The sequence below is a fragment of the Ceratotherium simum genome, chromosome 25 (genome assembly GCF_057802395.1).
Source record: "Ceratotherium simum simum isolate JZ-2026a chromosome 25, ASM5780239v1, whole genome shotgun sequence".
NCBI classification, from domain to species: Eukaryota; Metazoa; Chordata; class Mammalia; order Perissodactyla; family Rhinocerotidae; genus Ceratotherium; species Ceratotherium simum.
The window spans coordinates 13,946,175-13,972,406 of record NC_141924.1 but is presented as its reverse complement, the minus strand read 5'-3'; the positions used below and the strand labels follow the sequence as shown (position 1 = coordinate 13,972,406).

Genomic DNA, 26,232 nt, shown 5'->3' with positions numbered 1-26,232 from the left:
AACCATTGTCATTCTTCCACCTTGTATCTAAAAACGTAACAAAAAATAAAAGCAAACTTAAAGGAACAGAAATCCATTGTGAGGATATTACAAGCATAAATAGTTTTACTGGTTACAGTTTGAATAGATTTCACTTTAAAAATACTTACCAAGTTAAGTGCTGGAGAAAATTCTGTATAGGGATATTAATCTTTTTTGTTTTAACTGAAAACTGGAAGCTTAGAGTACAATTACCTCTTTAATAATTAACAAATAATTATTATAGTCAGAATTAAATACTGTTAATGTTGATGCATTCTACAAAGGAATGGACTAATAATCAGGAGCATTAAAAGAGTAGATACATTTGTATTAGTACAGATGGGGCAGGATGCATATATAACTCTGGAGATATATGGTATTCATTCCCAAAGTATGGTCAATTTGGAGCAGGGAATTGAAAAGAGGTAAATATTAACTCATTTATTTGCTTTATTTAGCTTTTCTCAAACTACAGTCTTAGAGATTTAATCATAGCCAAGGGCTGTTTTCAAAGTTCAGTAGGGATGACCCAACAAAAATTAATTCAAAAATTGGTCTAACCTAAAAATGCAAGTAGAACTGAATACAGCAAGGTAAATATTTACAAGCTGGGCCCCAGCTGATTGTGTCTGCGGGGTATATTTCATTTGTTGAGGAGGAAGAAAACTTCAAATGAAACTTTCCCAAATTCAATTCATCAAATATTTTTTCACAACACCATTTTAAGACTTTACCATTCCCTCGTTCCTAAAAACACTGCTGCTGCTTTTAGTGCATAACAATTCTAAATCATATAGATTGGGAATTTAAAATAGTAAATTAGGGGAAAATAAGTTTCAATCAAAATTTTCAATTCTTATATAGAACACATTTAGAAGTGAATACACATATCAAACTGTACACTGTTACTACTTTCATTCCTATGCGAAAAACCACCTCGCTGTATTTGTAACTGAAGGGACTCAACATCCTGAAGCCTGCCTCCCTGGGTGTAACTTAAAGGAGGAAATCAGCTCATAGTGAATTCCTGAGTCACCACTCCCTGTATTTAAGCCTTGTCAAAATTTACTCAAAGAGGGCAAGTCAACTGAATACCTGAAATATTAAATTTGTTCTAAGTATGTCATTTTGAAGTTCAATTTTTAAAAGCTGAATTGTTCTGAGAGAATTTAGAAGAGAATTCTCATAGAATTTCACTTTGTCCATTGTGCTCTCTCTTCCTTTAAAATAAGAAGCTTAGGCCAAATGTCAGTCTCATAAGGGATGGCATCTCCTACATCCCATCTTCCTCGCAGCTACACTCTCCCCTCAAACTTCCCCGTTTAAGTATTAGGATAGAGTTTGGCCATGTGGTAGCTTATTTTTAGAGATAATCTAATCCAAGCTAGATAGTTGGGATACTTTCTGCAGGCTCGAGAAACAGGTTAAGTTCTCTGATTACTTACTATTTAAAATAAAACAAAACTAAAAAGAAACCAAGCACACTTAATACTGAAATGGAGCTTACCTTAGAACCACGTTCATTAAAGATTATTTCTACATCTAGGATTTTGCCAAACTGCTGCAGAGACAAAAAAAAACCACATTTATTTATGGTCAGCTTTTTATCCACACACTTTACTTTCTTCTGAAAAAGGAACAGTGTTTATTTTTCTTTAAACTACTTATTTAACTTCTATGTTTCTATTTGTTGGTAGGTCCCAATACCAGTTTCTGATTTCTCCTTATCACTGAGGTGACAGGTTCTCCTTTTTCACTTCAGCCACGCAGGCATTGCCCACCTCTACCTGGTGGAAGCTGTTTGCAGAAGATATTCACAACGTTACCCTATTACATGCTTCTTCACACGGACAAGAACTGGAGATTTTCCTCACTACATCTCTAACTGTTCAAATGTCTCAATTTTAAGAAGTAAATCCTAAGTAGAAAGATATACTATTGAAGGCTGTTCTTCTTCCCCTTCTTTTTTTTTATTTTTATAAGTAAACCATGTTCACTGTAAAAATTAGAAAATATAGATAAATAAAAAGGAAAAGGGAAAACAGCAAATGAAGACCATCTGCAGTCTCGCCATCTTTAACATTCTGGCACACAGCCTTCCCGGCTTTTCCTTACGCATATATATATATATAACAAGACACAACTGACACAGTACATATACTGCTTTTTAAAAAAAATTTTTAACTTAATATACTACACACAACTGTCCAAGTCAATAAATACATATCTGTTATCATTTTTATAGGCTACATGCTATTTTCCATCATACCAAACATTCATGGACATTATGGATGATTCCATTTATTTGCTAATTTAATATTTCTGCAATGAACATCATCAAGAATACTTTAAATAATAACTTTGTTTTGTAATTAATTAAATATCTTAACATTTGGAAAATCTAACAAAGCTAAAAATACAAAGCCTGAGTAACTCTATTGTTAGGTAGCTAAATAGCTGGCTAGAGAGGGGCCAACACAAAACGTGGTAACTATCTGGAGGAGAGCTTACGTAAGGTGACAAAACTACCTGTTTTAATTAATACTTGGATGAAATGAATTGACAGGGACATGCAATAAATCTCCAGAGCTCTCTTTGGCTCACACTTCCCTCCAAGCACCGGACTCACATACCCATTTATCTACTTCACTTGGATTTCAAACCAGACTTTGGGAAATGGAAAAAACTAAACAGTGAAAAGAGCAAAAGAGAAATCATGCTTTCTCACCGGGTTGAATCATTACTATCTTTATCAAAAAAACATGTATTAAGAGCCCACGTTTTCTACAGTAAGACTTCTGGGCTTGATTCCAGTTTCATCATTGAATAGAAAATTAGGAAAATCAAGGAAAGAGGAAAATGTCTTATTTTAGGTAGGAGGGCATTTAATTTTATTTCTATGCCTCTCCAAAAAACTAAGATTTGTATGGTGTCTATTTCAGAGTTTGAGGGTTTTTTTTGGTGAGGAAGATTAGCCCTGAGCTAACATCTGCCAATCCTCCTCTTTTTGCTGAGGAAGACTGGCCCTGGGCTAACATCCGTGCCCATCTTCCTCCACTTTATATGGGACGCCTGCCACAGCATGGTCCGACAAGCGGTGCGTTGGTGTGCTCCTGGGATCTGCACTGGCGAACCCCGGGCTGCCACAGTGGAGCGCGCACACTCAACTGCTTGCGCCACCGGGCAGGGCCCCTTGTTTTGTTTTTTTTTACATTTTCTAATGTATACTTAAAACATCCTTCTAGAGTAAGGATTGCCTTTATTTATTTTTATTTTTTTAAAGATTTTATTTATTTATTTATTTTCCCCCCAAAGCCCCAGTAGATAGTTGTATGTCATAGCTGCACATCCTTCTAGTTCCTGTATGTGGGATGCGGCCTCAGCATGGCCGGAGAAGCGGTGCGTCGGTGCGCGCCCAGGATCCGAACCTGGGCCGCCAGCAGCGGAGCTCGCGCACTTAACTGCTAAGCCACGGGGCCGGCCCCATGCTTTTCTTTAATGGTTAAGGAAAATGAGGCTGAAAGAAGCTACTCGTCAAGTTTACAGAGCTAATAAAAAAATGGAGCATGAAATCCCTACTCTTTACCATTGCTACTGTCCTTCTAAGTAATAGGTACTAACCACGAAGAAGAAGACAGAACAACCAGGTATTCCTTGCAAGGAAAATTTAATTTTTTTGCACTTATTGCCTTGTGGGAAGGGCATAATACATTGCAAGAAATCAATGATAACTGGCCAAGGCAGATCTTCAATGGACACTATTTTTCTGATGCAAGAGAAAACGCACTTCTGACAGAAGAGAATGTACTCCATTTTCACAGACCTCCAGAGAGTAAGAATCTATATCATCTCTGATAATTCAGTACAGAACCTAATAACTCGCAGTCCCAGGAAGTTTCTTCTTAAATGTAACCTAAATTCTTTATGCTGCCCTTTATATTTTCTGTTGCTCTCTTCTCTGTAGAGATGAAGAACAGTTGGCTACCATTTCCTGTGTAAAAACTCTTCAAATACTTCAAAAACATCATTAAATCTCAACCCTGGCCTTGCCTTCAGCGTAGAAAACACATCCAGTAAGTGACAGAACTTTGCTCCAGGGCCTTGTCACCATGAAGTGGCCACAGCCAAGACTTAAAGAAGGGCATGTGCTTTCCTGACAAAGTACTAGGCAGCTATACTAATAAAACTTTTTAAAAAACAATTTTCTCTTAGTCCTAGCTCAAGTTAAGAGTTTGGTCAGATTAAAACAGGCAAAAACACATCTGCCCAGAAAAAAATTAAGATTCTAGTAGTCATTCACTTCCCAATAAGTTAAAGCTTTGCTATTACCCTTTGCTTTCGTGACCGTGATTTCAGGAGGAAGAAGACAGCGGCAAGAGTGCATCAGAGGCGGCACACCACCCACACCTGACTGTAGACAGCGGCATCGGCACTGCAGAGTTATGAGTAAAGAAGTGAAGACAGAATACAGGTGCCATCTGCTCGCAGCTATTATTCCAGTTAATTCATAACACTCGGAAAGGTAGGGATTACTATCTTGTCCCGATTTTAGCTCTGAAAGTCTCACGTCCCAAGAACCCCCCAGTCCCAGGCAAACCGGGTTGGACAGTCACCTTCAGTATGTGAGAACTTCAAGGCTAATGTCTAGAATAGACTAGGTGGTAGGAAAAGTTTCTAAAGACTAATGAAAATATTGATTTACCTCAGGATCTTTCTTAATCTATTTGTTTTATCCTAAAGTATCAACAACTAATAATACATCTGGTGGATTAAATTATATTTTAATTGTAAAACCCAGAGAAGGACTTCAGAGACTTACCCCAAACATCTGCCGGAGGTCCGGGTCCCGGAAGCGGAAAGGAATATTAGAGACATGGAGTCGTTTGGGGGTAGATTTACTCTCTGAATTTTCACTACTTTGTGTCTGTGACTGCTGGCCGTCTGTCTGTGCTCCCCCTTCTGTCTGCTAAGCAAAGAAATAAACAACCATGAATGAAAAATTAGTACAATTACTTCACAAGAACTATGTAAAATAATTAATGTCCTCCCCACTCCAACTGTTTTCAAACAGTGTCCGTAAGCAAAAATTACAGCTATCCTTTCAAAGAGAAAACAAAGATGTTATCTATGGTCAAAATGCTGTAGTTTACAAACAAAATTTGGGTCTTTTGAATATTCTTAGAGTCTTATAGAGCTTTCCATTTTTGAGATCTTCCCATGTCAAAAATGAAGAGTCTGTCGTACTTAGTTGTGGAGATCACTGCCTTTTTTGTCTATTATTTCAGGAAACAAGGAAATATTTTTATATTTCCTTTCCTCTATTAGTTGCAGAGGTGATGACTACTAGGTTACCAAAGTATTATAATATTATTTATAAAGAGGAGACACCTACTGACAATGGGCACTTTGCTTAAAAACTGAAGCTTCTTAACTCTGAAACCAATCTATACTCTCCTCCCTAATTTACATAATTCCAGCTAACTTTAGCACAGGGGAACCCAACCTTTATAGCCCAGAGCAAGTTGCATTTAGAAAATCTGCTGGGAAAGGCTTTATGGGCCCCTGACTAATCTACTACACACGTATAAATGCTAGTTTGTATACATCCATAGTGAGGGAGAAGAAGAGAATGTGGGTGTGCATTTTTAATATGAATCTCTTTTGCAACATCCCAGGCATGCGTTTAGTTTTTTTTTCAATAAATCCTCAAAAAAAGTTGCTGTGTTGAGAAATACTTTTGACAAACATCTAACAGGTGTGATACATTCTAGGCATTCAAAAACCATTTATTTTGAAGTATTCATCTGGCTATTTAAGAACCTTATGTTTTTACTATTCCCTATGAAGTGCATGCCAAACCAGATGGCTCACTGAGCTGATTAAACCAACATACTTTTAAAACAGGAGTGGAACTTGCTGTTCTTATTATGTCGACTGAGTTAGAACTGAGTCCGTAACAGATTCTTCAGGGTGACACACAACAGATCCCCTCCCTTTGACCCAATGTTCAGCTAAAAGAAACTGTGAATCAGAGATACTTTTGGCTCAGCGGTGTTAGCACTATCTTGAAATGAAATTTGAGACTTTAAAATATAAAAGATAATTAGGAATAAACTCTGAATGAACATCAGCTTTTCAAGTGTCAATCTAAATGATGGCAGCTTTTATCGCATGCCATTCAGGCCTTGCAGATGGCTTAAATGTGCAATGATTCATGTGATATAAAAATAGCAGAAAAAGGAAGAACTATGAAGCAATGTTCTGCGAAAGTGTAAGGTTTTCAATCACCAATCTGGGCACAATGCAGATTAAACAAAACAAATTCCATTCAAAGATGAAACTCACTAAGTTACTAAAACAGAAACATGGACACCAAAGCAATAAGCATAAGCATCAATTACAACTAACGCTCATTCAAGCACCTTCAAACTCGCCTCTTACATCTCACAGCTGGATCACATAAAACTACTTGTTCAATCAAACTTTAAAACCACTAGATCTGATCTACAGGATGACAGTGTACCACTCTAAGAAAAGTTAAAAAGACTGATTCTAGCTCCAAACCACTGTTTTATTATATAACTTATATGTGTAGTCCACGTAATCTGTAATATTGTATGTGAGGTGGCAGGATAAATGAAAACTAATGATTACTTCAAAGTATGTTGCCTGAGGTACTCCTTTATGCTCTTGAGAGTTTTTTACAGCCTTGAAGACACAATTTAAGAAGGTTAGAAGCCAGACTGGTTAATTGTTCGGCCTTGTAGCGAACATCTACATTTTTTAAAAGTATGAAATCTTTAATTCTAGGGAGACTTGGCAAGCGGAAAAAGTGAACTAGCATTTCTAAAATTCTCAAGACTTCTGATTTAACACAAATTTTAAAATTGAAGTTTAACATACAAATGTACAAACAGCAGAACTCCAGGAGCACCTGTGGGCCCCACTCCAGTCGCTGCTCCCGGTCATCACTGCCCTGATCTAACTCCAGAGATTAGTTTTGCCGTTTCTGAACATAACAAAAAAAAAGGAATCATACAGCATGACTCTTTTGTGTCTGGCTTCTTTTACACATTGTATTTGTGTAATACACACACACACACACACACACACTCTCTCTGTTCTAATTCATCATTCTTCCATTTTATAAACACACAGAATTTATTTGAGCTGCTTCCAGTTTGTGGCTATTAAGGATAATGTTCCTACCAATATTCCTGTTACATGTCTTTTGGTGCACACAAGCAGGCATTTCCCTTGGGTGTATATACATCCAGAAGTGGACCTGCCGGGTTAAGGATATGTGTAAATTCCGCCTTACAGATACTGCCCGTCTTCCAAAGCGGGTGCACTCACTCCTACTGCCACCAACTGTGTATGAGAGGTCTAGCTGCACTTAGGATTGTCATTTTCATTTCAACTATTCTAGTGGGAGGTAGTGGCATCATATTGTGGCTTTAATTTGCTGTCCTCTCTTTAAAACTAAGATCCTTTCTTCTTTTCACTTATAGAATTTTGTTGAAAAATGGGAATTCCCTGTAAAATAGCAACTATTTCTTGACTGCATACTCTATGACAGCCTTATGTAAGCCTTTTAATAATAATTAGTACTTAAATAGTGTTTAGTATTTGCCAGACACTGGCCTAAGTATTTTATATATTTTAATTAATGTAATTCATTCAACAACCCTAACAGTAGGCACAATTTTTTTTTAACTGAGAACACAGTACGTACTATTTTTTACCCCACTTTTCAGATGAGGAGTCTGAGGAACACAAAGACTACCTAAGTAATGCAGCAGGGATTTGAACAGAGGCAGTCTGCCTCTAGAGTATATGTTCTTAACCACTATATGATATTGTCGTTTACATATACTATTTTCTTTAATCCTCCTAATAATCTGAGGCAGGTACTCTTATTATCTCCAACTGACCAAGGCAGAAAGTAAGGCATAGAGAGAGGTTAAGTTAGTTGCCCAAGGTCACACCTTAAGTGGCAGAGTAGGAATTCAAAATGAGGCAGCCCAATTTCATGTGCTAGCTTTTCTTTCTAGCCCTGTACCCATGCTCTCCTCCTTGCTTCTCATTAGGAGGGAGAACATGTGTAGATCCCATTCTCTCAGTTTTTCAGGACCCTCACCTGAAGGAGCAAGACTTCTCCTGGGGTGGAAGTAGACATGGGGGTAAGGGAAAGGGACAGCTATACAGGAGGTGACATATAGTCTACAGCCTGAAGGAAGAGGAGCAGGTCAGGCCACAAAGGGGAGGAAAAGGGGAGGAGAGAAGACCAGCCAAGGCACGCTGACATTTACGAAGGAAAACAGCCAGAGAACTGCAAAACTGATACTCCAAGGGGCCGAAAAGCAGGTTTCTGTACATAATAGACACAGGAATAAGAAATACACATTGAATGTAGTTAAATGAGATCATATTTCCCATCTGACATTCTCAACTTTAAGTTTACCTCAATATAGACTACTAACTGTTGAAACAGACAAATCGGAGAGAAAAAGTAAATAAAAGTTTTTAGGCTATATCTTTGTGAAAAGTGGACAGTTAAGCTGTTCTGAGAAAAATCTTGGTCAGTACAGCATTGGTTTGCTTTATTTTCCATTGTTAACTGCTGAGCAACTTTACTGACTGTATAAACAACGTCCCAAGGTTCTGTTGTTCCCTTCTGTGGTCATTTTGTGACCTAATGTCTTCACTGGGCAGGGGATGAAACAGAAGAGGCTGGAGTCTGTCCCCCAAGAGTTTACAGTGAGGACTGGCAGCAGCACTGCTCGATGCACTAGAGGACTCAAGTCCACATGTCCACACTGTCAACAACTCGGCTTCCCCAGTGAGGTGTAGCTGCAGTCAACACCGCAAAGGGACCCAGGGCTTTTTACAGTGATGAGCAAATCAGACTTTTTTTTTTTCTCCTATAACTTTATTTATTTTTTTCCCCCAAAGCCCCAGTAGATAGTTGTATGTCATAGCTGCACATCCTTCTAGTTGCTGTATGTGGGACGTGGCCTCAGCATGGCTGGAGAAGCGGTGCGTCGGTGCGCGCATGGGATCCGAACCCGGGCTGCCTGTAGTGGAGCGCGTGCACGTAACCGCTAAGCCACGGGGCCAGCCCGCAAATCAGACTCTTAAGTCTCAAAAACGCATCCTAGAAATGAGCACTAAAAATGTTTTGCTTTGATGAACTCAAACTTTTAAAATTCTTATAACTGGGAAATGGATTAATTTTTGACTCCCCTATGAAACAATGGGAATATTTTATTTATACATTGTGAACAAATGTTCTGTTATGTTCTGAAAGTCAACTCTGGGCAATACAAGATGAAGTATTACTTTCCAAGTCTTTACCATAATAAGACAACATATAATCTGAGATACTAAGGCATCTCTTAATTCAGGAATAATATTTTGATTTATGGATTATCCATTTTCTTCAATATTTATTTTTCCTTTGGTTTTCTGGGATGTCTTCATTTCTTATTTTCACCTCTGTGAGGCTAAAGGGGAAAAAGAGGAAGAGGAAATTCAATTTAGCACAGTAAATTTCTTGAGAATCTGATTCATGTCTGAAAACATCTACTAAACCAACCCATTTAGTGATAGTCTGGGTACAGAAATCTAGGTTGAAAAAAAATTCCTTTAGAATTTTGAAGGCAACTCTCAACTGTTATCTAGCTTCCAGTGTTGGTGCTGAGAAACCCAAAGGCATTATGATTCATGTCTCCTTAGATGTGACTTTTTCCCCATCCTCTCTGGTTTGTAGACTGTCTAAATATGTCCAGTGTCCTAATTTCATATGTGCTATACGACATGCCTTAATGTTGGTTTATTTTATTTTGATCTATTTTGCTGGGAATTCTGTGGTCTCTTTTAAGTTGGAAATTAATGTCTTTCAGTCCTGGAACATTTTCCTGAATTATTTCACTGATGATTCCTACCCTATATACATTTTGTCTTTCTCTCTTTACGAAACTTGTATTACTAGATATTAAATCTTCTGGACTGGTCCTCTAATTTCCTTATTTCTTTCTTGTATTTTCCACCTCTCTGCCCTTTGGCTCTATTTTCTAGGATATAGGCTCTTAATCCCTTATGTGAAAACTTGGGGGCCAAATGTATATCAGAATTCCGAATTCTAGGATTTTAGAAATGCAATAATGGTGCATAACCCATAATATAACACCCTCAGTGAGACCTGAGGCAGAGATATTTCTTTAGCAAAATATATGCATGTTCACATAAATGGGATAGAGACTACATACAGGTTGTGAGTTTTGCTATAAACTTAGGAAAAAATCATTTGGTTTTCAGAACTTTTTGGATTTTAGAATTGTGGATAAGAGACTATAGACCTCTATTTCTTCAATCTCATCTTCCAGCCCTCCCATGAAGCTTTTTCATTTTGTTGCTATATTTTTAACTTCACAGGCTTGTTTTTCTTCTCTGAATCCCTCACTCTCCACCCCTTTTAAACTACCATTTCATTCTTGTTTAGCGGATGCAACATATTCTCTTATCTCTCTGAGGATATAAATTATTGTTTTGGTAGTTTTGGGCAGAAAGGGGTTCTTTTTCTTCCCAATTTTTTTTTTGGCTGTTTTTGTCCCGTCTTCCACACTGTAGGCTTTCCTCAGGTATCTAGTAATCCTTGGTTGTCTGTTCATAATTAAGAATTGAGGGGGCCGGCCCGGTGGCGCAAGCGGTTAAGTGCGCGCGCTCCGCTGTGGCGGCCCGGGGTTCGCTGGTTCGGATCCCGGGCGCGCACTGACGCACTGCTTGGCAAGCCATGCTGTGGCGGCGTCCCATATAAAGTGGAGGAAGATGGGCAGAGATGTTAGCCCAGGGCCGTCTTCCTCAGCAAAAAAAAAAAAAAAGAGGAGGATTGGCGGATGTTAGCACAGGGCTGATCTCCTCACAAAAAAAAAAAAAAAAAAGAATTGAGGGGAGAGGGTAGCTGAAAACTGACTGGAAGTTCTGAGTGAGTGCAGTGGAGGGGTTTGACGACTTTGTGATTCTTCTAGGTTCAGTGAGGTAAGCAATCTGTTGGGGACACTCCTGATTTGTACATCTTTAAGTCTTTCCTCTTGAGTTAGTCAAGTTCTCCAGAGAAGAGTTTTCCAACCCTCTAACTGAAGAAACTTCAAGTTTCTGAAACTTTTGAAATTTTTGTTGTGTAAATTGAATTTCTCAGCTTTCCCCCACTATTGGCTTAGGGATAAACTCATTTGGGTCTGCTAAGTTAGTTACTAATTGGCCATCCAGTTTCTAGCTTCCAAAATTATTAATTCCCCTGTTCTTATTGGTTTATATTCCTAAAAGCGCACACATACAAAAACTATTTACTGCATTTCTGGAAGAAGCAAAATTAGACGGGTGTATTCAAAAGTAACCTGCAACTAATAGTAAGTGTTTAAATAAAATCTTATAATACTGTATGTACACATTTTAATTAAGGCAGCAAAACAGGGCAACGTGACCTATGTTTGTTTTGAGCTAACAAGTATAAGATATTTTGAGAAATATTGCTTGCTTTCAAAGCAACCTTTGTGTCTCGAGAGCAGAGTCTGTGTCACAGCCCTCCTCAACGCACCCATGACAGGCTGAGGTAGAACAAGCAGAGACCGCGGAACGAGACACAGTTATCAGTTAACAGCAAGTGTATGGACGCAAAATTTTCTCCTTTCTCTGCTCTTTACAGCCTGGAACTACTTCAGATATAAGTTGAGGATGATTAAAATATTTTGGGATAAGGAGACATGACAACTAACTGCAACATGGGATCCTGGACTGGATTCAGAACAGAAAACAAGGACATTAGTGAAAAAACTGGTGAAATCTGAATAAGGTCTGTATTTTACCTAACGGTATTATACCAACAGTTCTTCTTGCCTCGCTTTGAAAACTGTACTATGTCTATGTAAGATGTTGACGTTAGGGGAAGTTAGGTGAAGGGTATGAAGAAACTTTCCGTCCTATTTTTGCAACTCTAAGTCTAAAATTATTTCAAAATAAAAAATTTTTAAAAAGGAAAAAGTATTTTGGGATATAAGATTCTAAACCCTATAGAATATTAAAACACAAAGAATGTTTAGTTGGTTTAATGACTACATACAGGCACAACTGTAGACAACTATTTATGTTTGTATTCAAAATGTGAGTTGGACCACTTATAAAAGTCAGAAATGGGCTCAAAAGTCCATTCATTTCAAATTATTGGCATGGGGGAAAAAAAAACCCATTTAATATAATATTATTCTTATCTATTCCCAAATTAGAAACAGTTGAATTTGTAAGTTTCTTTTATTTACAAAAGGTCAGTCACATAAAGCTTCATCTCCTACAGCATTTTCCCTGAAGATCTCATCATTTTAAGAACAAAAGTATAAATGATTCCTAGTTGGATTCAATTTCTTCTGGACAGGGTTGGTCTTCAGTTAAGGTTTAAGTGAATCCTCCTCATTGGATGAATTAGATATTTTCACAATGTTACAAAGCCAGTCACAAATAGTGCAAAGGACATGGTTCTGAAAACTGCAAAACTCAAGACTAAACTTATCAAAGGATAGTAGATATTTCTATTAACAGCTAAAGTAGAGCTGCCAGGTGAATTTCCATACAATTCATATAGACTTGAAATTAGGTAATTATTAACAAAGTTTTCATTTGGGAAAATTCACATTGGTTCTGTTAAAGGAACCAGATTGGGCTCAAGATGGAGTTGCTCATGTTAAGCCCCACATCAGCAAACCGAAACTTAACTAAGTGTCTTTGCTCGGCTCTTCCAGAAAAGAAAGGCCTAGGTCAACCAATCAGCACTTGCTCACTGAGCATAAGTTATCCGACCGAGCTCCAAGACTTCTTTTCGCTCCATATAAGGAAACGAACCCTGCTTTAACCAACCAGCAAATGCCCAGTATAATTTCCTTGTTCCTACTCCCTTCTACCTATAAAATCTCTTGCCTTGTACAGCTCTTTGGAGCTCCTTTCTATCTGCTAGATTGGATGGTATCCAATTCATGAATCACTGAATAAAGCCAATAAGATCTTTTTACTCAGTTGAATTTTGTTCTTTAACAATTTAAAATCTGCATGAAAATGAAATGTCATTTATTTTTCTACATCACACTATTCCAATTATGAATGATTCAAATTTGTATAAAATAAGACTGTGATGTATTTTATACCCAAGAAAATCTAATGGAAAGACTGTTGTCCAAAATAGCTTTAAGTGCATCTAAAGGATATGTGTGTGTATATGCTTCAAAAATCATAGAGCAACACATCCCAAAGGGCAGAATGCCAGGTCTGCAGAATGTTAACTGGTATTTTGTAGAAAATGGGTTTCACAGTCAAATAAATTTGTGAAATACAGGCATACCTCAGAGATATTGTGGGCTCGGTTCCAGACCACTGCAATAAAGTGAATATTGCAATAAAGCAAGTCACACAAATTTCTTGGTTTCCCACCTTATATAAAAGTTAAGTTTACACTATACTGCAGTCTATTAGGTGTACAATAGCATTGTGTCTAAAAAAATAATGTACATACCTCAATTAAAAAAAGCTTTATTGCTAAAAAATGCTAACCATCACCTGAGCCTTCAGCAAGTCATAATCTTTTTGCTGGTGGAGAGTCTTGCCTTGATGTTTGATGGCTGCTGACTGATCAGGGTCGTGGTGGCTGTGGCAATTTCTTAAAATAAGACAACAATGAATTCTGCAGCATTAATCGACTCTTTATTTCACGAACGATTTCTCTGTAGCATGCGATACTATTTGGTAGCATTTTACGCACAGAACTTCTTTCCAAATTGGAGTCAATCCTCTCAAACCCTGCTGCTGCTTTATCAATTAGGTTCATGTAATATTCTAAATACTTTGCTGTCATTTCAACAATCTTCACAGCATCTTCACCAAGAGTAAATTCCATCTCAAGAAACCTTGTTTGCTCATCCATAAGAAACAACCCATCCATTAAAGTTTTATCATGAGATTGTAGCAACTCAGTCACATCTTCAGGTTCCACTTTTAATTGTAGTTCTCTTGCTATTTCCGCCACATCTGCAGTTACTTCCTCCACTGAAGTCTTGAACCCCTCAAAGTCATCCATGAGGGTTGGAATCAACTTCTTCCAAACTCCTGTTAATGTTGGTATTTTGACCTCTTCCCATGAATCATGAATGTTCTTAATGGCATTTAGAATAGTGAACCCTTTCCAGAAGGTTTTCAATTTACTTTGGCCCGATCCATCAGAGGAATCACTATCTATGGCAGCTATAGTCTTACAAAATGTATTTCTTAAATAGTAAGACTTGAAAGTCGAAAGTACTCCTTGATCCATGGGCTGCAGAATGGTCGTTGTGTTAGCAGGCGTGAAAACAATATTAATCTCAATGCACATCTCCATTAGAGCTTTTGGGTGACCAGGTGCATTGTCAATGAGCACTAATATTTTGAAGGCAGTAGGTCTTTTTTTCTGAGCAGTAGGTCTCAACAGTGGGCTTAAAATATTCAGTAAACCATATTGTAAACAGATGTGCTGTCATCCAGGCTTTGTTGTTCCATTTATAGAGCACAGGCAGAGTGGATTTAGCATAATTCTTAAGGGCCCTAAGATTTTTGGAATGCTAAATGAGCATTGGCTTCAACTTAAAGTCACCAGCTGCACTAGCCCCTAAAAGAGAGTCAGCCTGTCCTTTGAAGCTTTGAATCCAGGCATTGACTTCTCCTCTCCAGCTATGAAAGTCCTGTATGGCATCTTTTTCCAATATAAGGCTGTTTCATCTACATTGAAAATCTGTTCTTTAGTGCAGCCACCTTCATTAACTATCTTAGCTAGATTTTCAGGATAACTTGCTGCGGCTTCTATATCAGCACTTGCTGCTTCACCTTGCACTTTTATGTTATGGAGACGGCTTCTTTCCTTAAACCTCATGAACCAACCTCTGCTAGCTTCAAATTTTTCTTCTGCAGCTTCCTCACCTCTCTCAGCCTTCACAGAAATGAAGAGAGTTAGGGCCTTGCTCTGGATTAGGCTTTGGCATAAGGGAACCTTGTGGCTGATTTGATTTTCTATCCAGACCACTAAAACTTTCTCCATATCAGCAATAAGGCTGTTTCACTTTCTTATCATTCACGCGTTCACTGGAGCAGCACTTTTAATTTCCTTCAAGAACTTTTCCTTTGCGTTCACCACTTGGCTAACTGTTTGGCACAAGAGGCCTGGCTTTCCACCACCCACCTCAGCTTCTGACCGGCCTTCCTCACTACCCTTCATCATTTCTAGCTTTGCATTTAAAGTGAGCGATGTGCGACTCTTCCTTCCACTTGAACATTTTCAGGTCATTGGAGGGTTATTAATTAGCCTAACTTCAATACTGTTGTATCTTAGGGAATAGGGAGGCCCGAAGAGAGGGAGAAAGACAGCGGAATGGCTGTTCCGTGGGGCAGTCAGAACACACAACCTTTATCGATTAAGTTCGCTGTCTTACACAAGCGTGGTTCATGGCGCCCCAAAACAATTACAATGGTAATGTCAAAGATCACTCATCACAGATCTTCATAAAAAATATAATAATAATGAAAAAATTTGAAATATTGTGAGAATTACCAAAATGTGACACAGACACAAGAAGTGAGCAAATGCTGTTGGGAAAATGGTGTCGATAGACTTGGTTGACGCAGGGTTGCCACAAACCTTCAATTTGTAAAAAATGCAATATCTGCGGAGCGCAATAAAACGAGGGATGCTTGTACTGGACTAAACAAAGTTAACAGATTTCTTGTGAATTTTGAAGAGGGAGAACTCACCTTTCTCCCCAAACACATATTACACATATCATTCATTCATTCACTCATTCATTTTTGTAGAGCAGGCTATAAAATTCACTTTGAAAAATACTGCTCTTATCAGAATGGCTCCTAGGGCACTAGCTCCCAAGGGTGTGAGGGATGAAAACAGCAAAAGAGAAAAGACATATAATTGAATGGCCTGTTAATTTGTAACATTTTATAAGTCAAGGGCTGCCTATAACACTTTCTTTGAAATGAAATAACTATATATTAATAATATTATAGTTAATATTTATTGAACATTCACTATGTGCCAGGCATTATACTAAGTATTTGCTATTCATTTTCTCATTTAATCCTAAAAACAACCCTATAAGGTAGGAACTATTATCACCATTTTTATAGGTGGGGAAAAAGAGCATTAGTTATAATTCTCTCATGGTTATCTATTTAGCAAATGGAAGGAGCTGGGAGCTAAATCCAACTCAACATGATTTCCAGGGCTCAAGCTCCCTAACCACAATACTATATAATAAAAACAGCTTTTTTTTTTTAAATTCAGTTTTTCCTGATAGTATTTTAGAAAGTTGGTTGGATACTTTTTATTATACCATTTTACAGTGCCTAAAAAAAAAATTAGGAACCACAATCCATATTGATCCATCAACTAGATTTGTTAGCATTTAAACATTTTTATAAATGTTTATAATGGAGTACATGATGGATAAAACCCGGTGGAATTAGACTATATGAACTGCTTCTGAAAGAGTAAAAGTGTCCAACATGATGGAATACTTTTCTAATAAGTGAAATCTTGGCCCATGTGCTTTATTTACTGAAAATCAGGGTATCTCACAGTGCTAAAATAACACACTAAAAACTTCTGATATATTGAATATAAAATTTACTTTATCTAAGGCCACCACCAAACACAATTTCTGAGGCATAGAAAATTGAATTTATATCTATGTAGAGCAATTCTCTATTTGAGGAAAATTACTTGTAGATTTAGTTATTTCAAAGAAAAACGCTTAAGTATTTCTTCTGTGTATTTGAATACTGCTACAACAACGTAAATTCTGAGAATCTAGTCCTATTTGGGCATTTAAAGGTAAGCTAACACTTTTTCAATAAACTAGGAATTCAATTTTCTTCAGAAGATATCTAGTCCCATTTTCTCAGTGGCTCAAAGTGCTATAAAAATGAATTACAAAAGGCATCATTTGTATGTAATATCATTATATACTGATCACCAATATCACACCATGTAACAAAAACCAATATCACTCTGTTAAACAAAAACCATAGCAAGTCACTCATTTTTTTTAACCCAGGAGTAAGAATTATGTAAAAATTATATATAATAGTGAAACACACAAAGATGATCACCTCAATTTTTGAAAACTTTATACTTAACTGAATGATTCTTTAATATTTTAATGTACATTTTAGAATGAAAGAAATCTGTTAATATATCTAGTTGGAGTTCTTAGCTTTAAAGTTGAAGAGTAAGTGGAAGCTAAGAAGATAAGACCATCTCCACGGATGCCTTTTATTTTTTATAATTTACATTGGGAAGCAGAAAAAAAAAGCACGACTTAAAGCAGATTTCCTGAGTCCCAGCTCTGTTACTAGCTAGTGTAACCTTTTTCAAGACATTTGAAACTGCTGACCTCTGCTGTAAAAGAAGGGTATAAGATAATTTCTAAAGTTTCTCAACTTCAAAAGATACTACAAAATATTTATGGAAAATATACAACTTGTAGACAGGTTAAGAAAAATCATGCCCCCCTAATTAATCATTAGTGCTTTTTTATCCTTGCCCTAACACAGGAGAGCAGTTAAGGGTCAGTAGAGCACAGGACGATTGTTCCTAGCAACTTTGTCCTTCTATCTTCTTTTGGGGGGTGAGGGTAAGAAAATAAATACATGAAAGCATGCAAAGGAAAGGAGGAGCAATAATCACTAAGTTAACAATATTAACAACATGCTGAAAGAGTGTCTTGAGTCTTGAGTCTTACACGAACCAAAGGGCAATATTCTCTATTCAAAAATATCCATGCCTGGCTCTGTGTGTGGTTTTTCTGTAGCAACTTGCATTTTCAGACCAGGCTATAGTTTCCTCAGGGATTCAGCTTTGAAACTGCCAAGCTGCTCACAAGCATCAAAACTCTGGAGCTGGAGGGTACAAGTAATTATTTTTAAGGGTAAACTGATGAGTGTGGATAGTTTGTATAGGGTCATTGTCCTCTACCTTTTCTTACTTGGGGGGAAAATGAGGGTTTCTCTTGGAAAAGTGGTTGGATAGATGAATGAATTCCTTTGTAGTCCCTGGCCTCTAATTCTAGCCTGGAAATAGAAGATCTTAATGATAATATCTATGCAATATGCTGAAGGTAATATGGCCCAACAATACACAACGTGATAGAAGGATTTGGACCCCATTTTTACCATTATGTTCCAGAAGTCCTCATTTGGGCAAATGGACCCACTGTTAAGGGCTATAACTCCTTGGCTATGTTTTAGTGGGTCACCAATCCACAAGGCACCTTCAAATAAAGGAGTCAGTGAGTAATTCCAAGGGAGGATGGTTAGACTGACCTTCCGATAGTAGAGAAGTACAAGAAAATCTAGCTTCAACTCCAGAGAAAGGGTGTGCAAAAAAGAGAGGACACTAAGGATTATGGACAATATGGGGTCTGAGTTCTCTTTATTTAGAGGTATACTTGAAGGTCCACCAATGAGGAGAGTTGTAAAATCTACTGCTGATTAATACAGAAAGGCAGGCCACTCAGCTATTCCCTCAAATTGCTGCTTTAGATGCACCAACAACTCTGTTCAAATACTTCAAATGATGTTACTAACATCTTACTCTGCCTTTCTAAGCTTCCTTTTTTCATTCAAAAAACACCTACTAAACATCTATTATATACCAATGGGAGTAATAAAAAGAGGGCAAGTAATAGTTCCTGCCCTCAAGAAAAGTATAATCCAATAGGTAGGCAGAATATGTATACAAATATAAACCTTGTATCTGAAGATTATTCACCAAAGCTTGTCTACTTCAAATACTCTGCTTATTCATGCCTGCTGGCATGTGGAAAAATATCTAAGCATATGGGAACTGAGGTCCTTTCTTCTCTGCAGGCAGGCTCAGTGATAATCAAGCCTCTGCAGACCCAGGTGGGAGACCCCTAACTGCTATCTCTTTTGCTGATGCACAGTATGGGATGAACTGACTGTCAAAACAAGCTCTCATCCTAAGAGCACAAGAAACTTTTAGCCCAATGTTAAAATCAATTTCTAAAATACATTTTAGATATAAGAATTCCAGATTTCATTGCTTATTTCTCATTTTTGTATAAGGAGTCCTTTCCTTTCGTTCTCTCCATCAACAAGATGGGACTATCCATCCAACATAAACACGATCTATATTAAAATATAGCTCACAATAATAAAAAGCACAATAAATGACATTAATTGGGACAACTGATTTTAAAAGATGATTAAAAGCAATGATCTTGAATGATTTAAACAAGTAATTTACAAAGCATCTCTAATTTATTCTCACTACAGTCCTATCAGGTAGGCATTATTAGCTTCATCTGACAGATGAGGCAACTGAAACTTGGGAGGTAAAATGATTCCTTCAAGATACAGTTATTGCAATAAGGATGACACAATCTTTGACTCTGATCTCCTTATGAGACTCATCCAATCAGCTGTCAAATCCTGAATATTCTACCTCCATAATTTCTCTTCAATTCACCCCTCCTCTACATAACCACTGCACCTCCCAGTCCAGAACCTCATTATCAACTCCAAGCATAAGACTCTTTCCTAAACAGTCTCCCTGCTTCTCCACTCATTTTGTATATGCAACAGATTAATCTTGGGAAGCTTAGTTCTGCTCACAAACCTTTAATCAAGTTATTTCTCAGTTGGGCATTCAAATGCTCTTTCCAGTTTGTACTCAAGCCACCTTTCTCCCAGCTTATTTCCCACTACTCTCCACCAAACACCCAAAGCTTCATCCAAATGGAAACCCATGCTTTAATTCAAAGACATTTTGATCCTTCCCATCTCTCCAACTTTGCTTTGAGAAATGACCTTCCTAATTCTTCCCACTACCTTCTATGTATGTTTGAATTCTAATCACTTTTTGTGTGTGTGTGAGGGAGATCAGCCCTGAGCTAACATCCATGCCAATCTTCCTCTTTTTCTTGAGGAAGACCAGCCCTGAGCTAACATCTATTGCCAATCCTCCTCCTTTTTTTCTCTTTTTCTCCTCACAGCCCCAGTAGATAGTTGTATGTCATAGTTGCACATCCTTCTAGTTGCTGTATGTGGGACGCCGCCTCAGCATGGCGGGACAAGTCGTAGGTCGATGCGCGCCTGGGATCCAAACCTGGGCTGCCAATAGCAGAGCGCGCACATTTAACCACTAAGCCACGGGGCCGGCCCCTCTAATCACTCTTAACACTAGGCTCAGATCAACGCCATCTCCACCAAGAAGCCTCAGCTTCTCTCCCCTCAGACCTCCCAAGGCACACCTGTATCTTCTTTCATTTTTCTCCCAAGAAATAGTTACTGAGTAACTATTAAGCACCAACCACTGTGATGTCAGGGAATGCAAAGATGAACAAAAAGAACATTTTCTTTAAAAGCTTACAGTTGAGTTAGAGAGACAAAAGTGAACAAAAAATCACACCTTGTAAGTTCCACAAAAAGTGGTCAGCTCAGGAGTCTCGTTGAGCCTCAATGAAGGACATATAAGTTTAGCTTTGTCTAGGAAAGTCAAGCAGGGCTTCCCAGCAAAGCTGACACTTGGACTGAGTGGGAAAAGATGCAAAAGTGCCTGCAAAGAGGATTACTGCATATATACACTATCTCCTTCTGCTGAGTTGGAGATGGGGCGTCAGAGTGGTAGACTGGAGAGTACAGACTTTAAATTCTCCAACTGTACAAACTCTAACATACCACGAAGGGCTATTTTATGAACAACAATAAAATACTGTTTGTGGAAGCAACTTTTAAACTGAAAAGTGTTAAACAAATGTACGATATAATTTATTTATACATAATAATGCTTCCTATCTATCTTTTGAATTTAATTGTCCACAGGAATTACAAGTCTCATTTTAAGAAACATATACATAGACAGTAAAAGTTTGACAGAATAATCTATAATGTTGTCAAATCTAGGTTTTATGATATACTGCTCTCCTGCTCAATCTCTCTCTATACACACACACACACCCCCAGAAACACACACATATATAACTTCCAAAGGTAAATGGCTTAAGAGCAGTGAATTCATATTTACATTTAAAATGCACACATAAATATAAGAAGTATCTTCAACCAGAGCTTCCTAATAAATTCCCATTTTATTGTCAGCAACTTCCTAAAATTATAGAACCTGTGCTATCTCTGTTTGTAGGCACAATTCAGAGAATTTTCCATGTTCTCTTCAGCATCAATAAATTCGCCATCTATACACACAGATTCCTAATCTTAATTCCATACTTCTTTAGGAACTCAAATTGGTCAATATAATGCAAAACTATATAGTGAACAGTTTCCAAGATGGATAAGGAACAGAAGTCTTAACTGTATATACTTATATTAAGGAGCAGAGCTCGCCCTTAATGTTGTCATTAGAAACACACAATCTGGGAGTCTGAAACAATGGGCAATGGTGGCAATAACGAAAAAAAGGAGAAAAAGAAATTGGCAGTGGTGAGAAGTTCGGTAACTGTCAAATACCATGCAATGATTCACGGAAAAGACTTCTGGCTATGATGGCGTGAACGAGTCAGTGAATCCTCTCCTCAAAACAAAACAACATTAAAAAAACGGGACAAACAGTCATTTCAGCGCTTTGGAAATCAATCAAAGGCAGATAATAAATAGAGAAATTTCTTGAAAAATTGCTAGAGCTTTAAGGTAAGACCAGCAGGAGTCTACAAATTTATTGCCTGGGGCTACTCCAACCTGCTAATGCCACTCTCCTCCCATCCCTCAGCTCTGCTGGGGAGAACTAAGTTTTATCAGGACAGGGCTGGGGCCACAAAAACCAGTAGCTTTGCTGCCAGAGGAGGCAGACTCAACTTGGAGCATTTTGCGGGGAAAGAGGGCCAGTAGAAAACCCACAGCTTTGTTAGCTAAAAGCGGCAAACTTGGTAGGAACCTAACAGGGCAAATAGAGTTCTAGCTTGAGGTTGTGGTCTGACCGGAGGGAGTGGTGGGCCAGCCAGAAATCTGCAGGGAAGTTCCTGGAAGTGAGAGAACCATAGCAGAGCTAGATATGCTCTCCTCACATCCCTGGCTGACGGCAACTACATATGAGGAGAGGAGACATGAGAGGGCTCAAGAGGAAGACAAAGCCAAAGAAGACTTGACACCTGGCTGAGCTCTGAATGTACTTCCCAACCCACAAACGGATCGACAGAGGGTAGAAGCTTTACAAGCTTGAGGTGCTTAAGCACAACCTCTGCCCAAATCATTGGCTGACCACTAAGCTACGGAGACACAGGGCTGACTCCTAGCCAGGCTAAAAAGTAAAAATGAGAGTGAAAATCACTAAGCAGAAATATCCACGGCTACACACCATGCAAGAGTCACATTCCACAGTTTAAGTCCAAGCAAATTACTTAACACACACACACACACACACACCCCCCTACATCTCTCAAAAAAATAAGTACACTTCAAAGTTGCTAAAATAAATTACTGAAATGTATAGTTTATTAAAAAATTATAAGACATGGAAAGAAACAGGAAAGTTTACCCCTTACTCAAGAAAACAAGCAGTAACTATAAACAGACTCGGAGTGGGCTGGATGTTGGATTGAGCAGATGAACTCAAAGCAGCAATTACAAATGTAGTCAAAGAATTAAAGGAAATATGATGACAAGTAAGGAATCTCGATAAGAAAACAGAAATCATAAATGAAAATTCTAGAGTTGAAAAGTACAATAACTGAAATAAAAAAATTCACTAGATGGGCTCAACAGCTGATTTGATATGGCAGAACAAAGAATGAGTGAACTGAAAGAGAGATCAATGGAAATTATCCGATCTAAAGAACAGAAAGAAAAAAGATTGAAGAAAAATCAATAGAACTTTAGATTCTGTTTAGATTCAGCTTCAAAACAAACAAACCAATGGAACCTGAATCTGTGAGAGAACATCAAGTGTCCCAAAATACCTGTTAAAGTCTCAGGAGGAGAAGAGAAAGGGAAAGAACAAAGATTTGAAGAAATTATATTCAAAAGCTCCCCAAATTTGATGAAAAACATTCACCTACAGATCCAAAAATCTCAACGGACTCCAAGCATGATAAAAACAAAAAGATCCACCCTAGACACATCTGAGTCAAACTGCTCAAAGCCAAACGTAAACAAAAAATCTTAAAAGCAGCAAGAGAAAAACAACTCATCACATAAAGGGGAACAATAGGATTAACAGCTGACTTTTCATCAGAATCAGCTGACTCTCATCAGAGGCCAGAGGGCAATGCGATGACAGATTTCAAGTACTGGGGAGTGCAGGAGAAACGTCAACCAAGCACAACTATCCTTCAAAAATGAAGACAAAAGAAAGACATTCCTAGATAAACCAAAACAAAAAATTTGTTTCAAGCAGACATGGTCTACAGAAAATACTAAAAGATGTCCTACAGGCTGAAAGGAAATGACATAGGCAAATAACTCAAATCCACAAGGAAGATATGAAGATCACTGAAAATGGTAAATTTCTTTAAAAATATAGCATTCTTTAAAGTAATAATTATAATATAGTATTGTTGCACTTCTAAGATATATATATATAGGTGTAATATATATGACAATAATAGCCAAAAAGATGATGAAGAATGGAGCTATATTGGATCAAAGCTGCTATATTTTACCAGAATAACACACACACATCCATCAGTACGTTGTGATAAGTCAAAGATGTAATCTTTGATCAGGAACTAAGAAAATACAAAAATAACAACACAAATAACTAACTAAAAAAATCACAAAGGGATTTAAAATGTACAGTAAGAATTATTTAACAGAAACCAATAAAGAAGGACTAGAGGAACAAGAGAAGATATTAGACATATACAAACACAGAGTAAAATGGCAGACATAAATCCACCCATACTAACAATTACAAGTATACCTTGTTTTATTGCACTTTACTTTATTGCACTTCGCAGATACTGCATTTTCCACAAGACCCTCCACCAGCAGAAAAGATCACAGCTTGCTGAAGGCTCAGAAAATGGTTAGCATTTTTAAGCAATAAAATATTTTTAAATTAAGGTATGTACCATTGTTTTTTTACACATAATTCTATTGCATACTTAACAGACTACAGTATAGTGTAAACATAACTTTTATGTGCACTGGGAAACCAAAAAATTCGTGTGACTCGCTTTATTGCAACATTCGCTTTACTGCAGTGGTCTGGAACCAAACCGGCAATATCTCCAGGGTATGCGTGTATATTAAATGTAAACAGACTAAATGCTCTGATAAAAAGGCAGTAATTTTCAGACTGAATAAAAAAGTAAGATCCAGTTGTATGTTTTTTACAAAAGACACACCTTAGATTCAAAGAGTTTGAAACAAAATGAAGGAAAAACATGTTGTGCAAATAGTAATCATAAGAGAGCTGAAGTTGTTATATTAATATCAGACACAATAGACTTAAGATAAGAAATATCAATAGAGACAAAAAAATTTCATTTTGATAAAAGGGCCAATTGGTTAGGAACATTCTGTTGGATAGACCACCCACTAAGCCATAAAACAAGTCTCAATAAATTTAAAAAGACTGAAATCATACAAACTATGTTCTCTGACCATGACGGGATTAAATTATAATCAACAAAATAAAGAAACTTGGGAAATCCTCAAACATTTGGAAATTAACACACTTTTGTGTAACCCAAGATCGAAGAAGAAATCATAAGAAAAATTTTAAAAATATCTTGAACTGAATGAAAATGAAAACACAATATATCACATTTTATGGGATGCAGCTTAAGGGAAACAAAGGGAAATATATAGCTTTAAACACATATTAGAAAGGAAAAAAATCTAAAATTAACGATCTAAGGCTACAACTCAAGAAACTAGGAAAATAAGACCAATCAAACCCAAAGCTAGTAGAAAGAAGGAAATAATAAAGTTCAGAATGGAAATCAATGAAATATGAAACAGAAAAACAATAGATTTAAAAAAACCAATGCAAACAGAAGCTAGTTTTTCTGGAAAGAGCTGAACAATTAATAAACCTTAGCTAGACTGACCAAGGAAAAAAGAGAGAAGACATAATTACCAAAACCAAGAATGAAAGAGAGATATCATTACAGATGCTATATAAATTAAAAGAATTACGTGGGATTATTATTAAGCGTAACTTTATACCAACAAAATAGACAATTTAGATGAAATAGAAAAATTCCTAGAAAGACACAAATTACCAAAATTGACTTAACAAGAAATAGAAAATAGAAATAAAAATAGAAAAAAAAGACTCATAACTAGTAAAAAAATAGATTTAGTAATTAAAATACTTTGATAAAGCCTTAGATTTATATTTTATTCCTTCTTTTTCCTTCTTTTCAGTTATTCTGGTAAGTCTGTGAGTTCATAACTATTTGAAAGTGATTTGGAAATGCAGCCCTAACAGAGCAGCCTGTATATTCATGATTTTAGAAGAAACGCTATGGAAAGCCTCATTTGTTACCATCATGCCTAGACTTTACAAATAAATTGTCTACTGTGTCCATTACTTACGAAGTACAAAATTATGTGCTTATATATAACTGATCAACACTGGAAAGATAACATGTTTTCAAAGAAATAATGGACTTCTGGTGGTCTAATATCTAATAAAAGAAAATGGAAAGTATTTGCAGGTTAAATCCCTCCTTATTCAACAAAAGCTTCCACTATAAGGCTCTTGATTGGGAGGTAAATCTTATCAAGTGGCTTAAAAGCTGAATAAAGCTCTCCTTCTGATAATCTGATACAGGAAAGGCAAAAAGAAGTCTAAAAACTAGAGACAGATCTTTCTATGCAGAGTATAGAACATTTTTATCTTTGGAAATGTACAGACAACATGATTTGCTGTATGATGATATATATGTGATACACATCTATTGTTAATTTATGACATTTCTTTTACTTTATCAAGTTAGTAGTAAGAGGCGAGGTCAAAGAGATAGGTTGGGGCCAGGGATTAATAAACCAGGCAGAGTTTGGATTTTATTCTAAGTATGTTAGGGAATCACTAGAGTTAAGCAGGAAAACAGCATTATTTGCATTTTAAAAAACCACAAAAACTATCTTGGCTGCTATGTGGAGAATGGATAAGTTAGGCAGCAGTAACATAGGAAATAAGTG

At 37.1% G+C, this 26,232-nt stretch overlaps 1 protein-coding gene across 12 annotated transcripts in view; it reads right to left on the bottom strand.

The window, feature by feature from the left end:
* The window catches only part of RBFOX2 (RNA binding fox-1 homolog 2), a 268,119-nt gene that overhangs the window by 35,972 nt on the left and 205,915 nt on the right, over nucleotides 1-26,232 (bottom strand). For 8 of the 12 annotated variants that reach the window (XM_014780792.2, XM_087448968.1, XM_014780797.2 and 5 more), the window contains 2 exons: nucleotides 4,841-4,987; nucleotides 1,529-1,582 (listed from right to left, as the gene is read on the bottom strand). In XM_014780792.2, the coding sequence (XP_014636278.1) occupies nucleotides 1,529-1,582; nucleotides 4,841-4,987 (201 nt within the window). The remainder of the gene's footprint in view (nucleotides 1-1,528; nucleotides 1,583-4,840; nucleotides 4,988-26,232) is intronic. The other 4 variants (XM_087448969.1, XM_087448971.1, XM_087448966.1 and 1 more) reach the window with 1 other exon arrangement.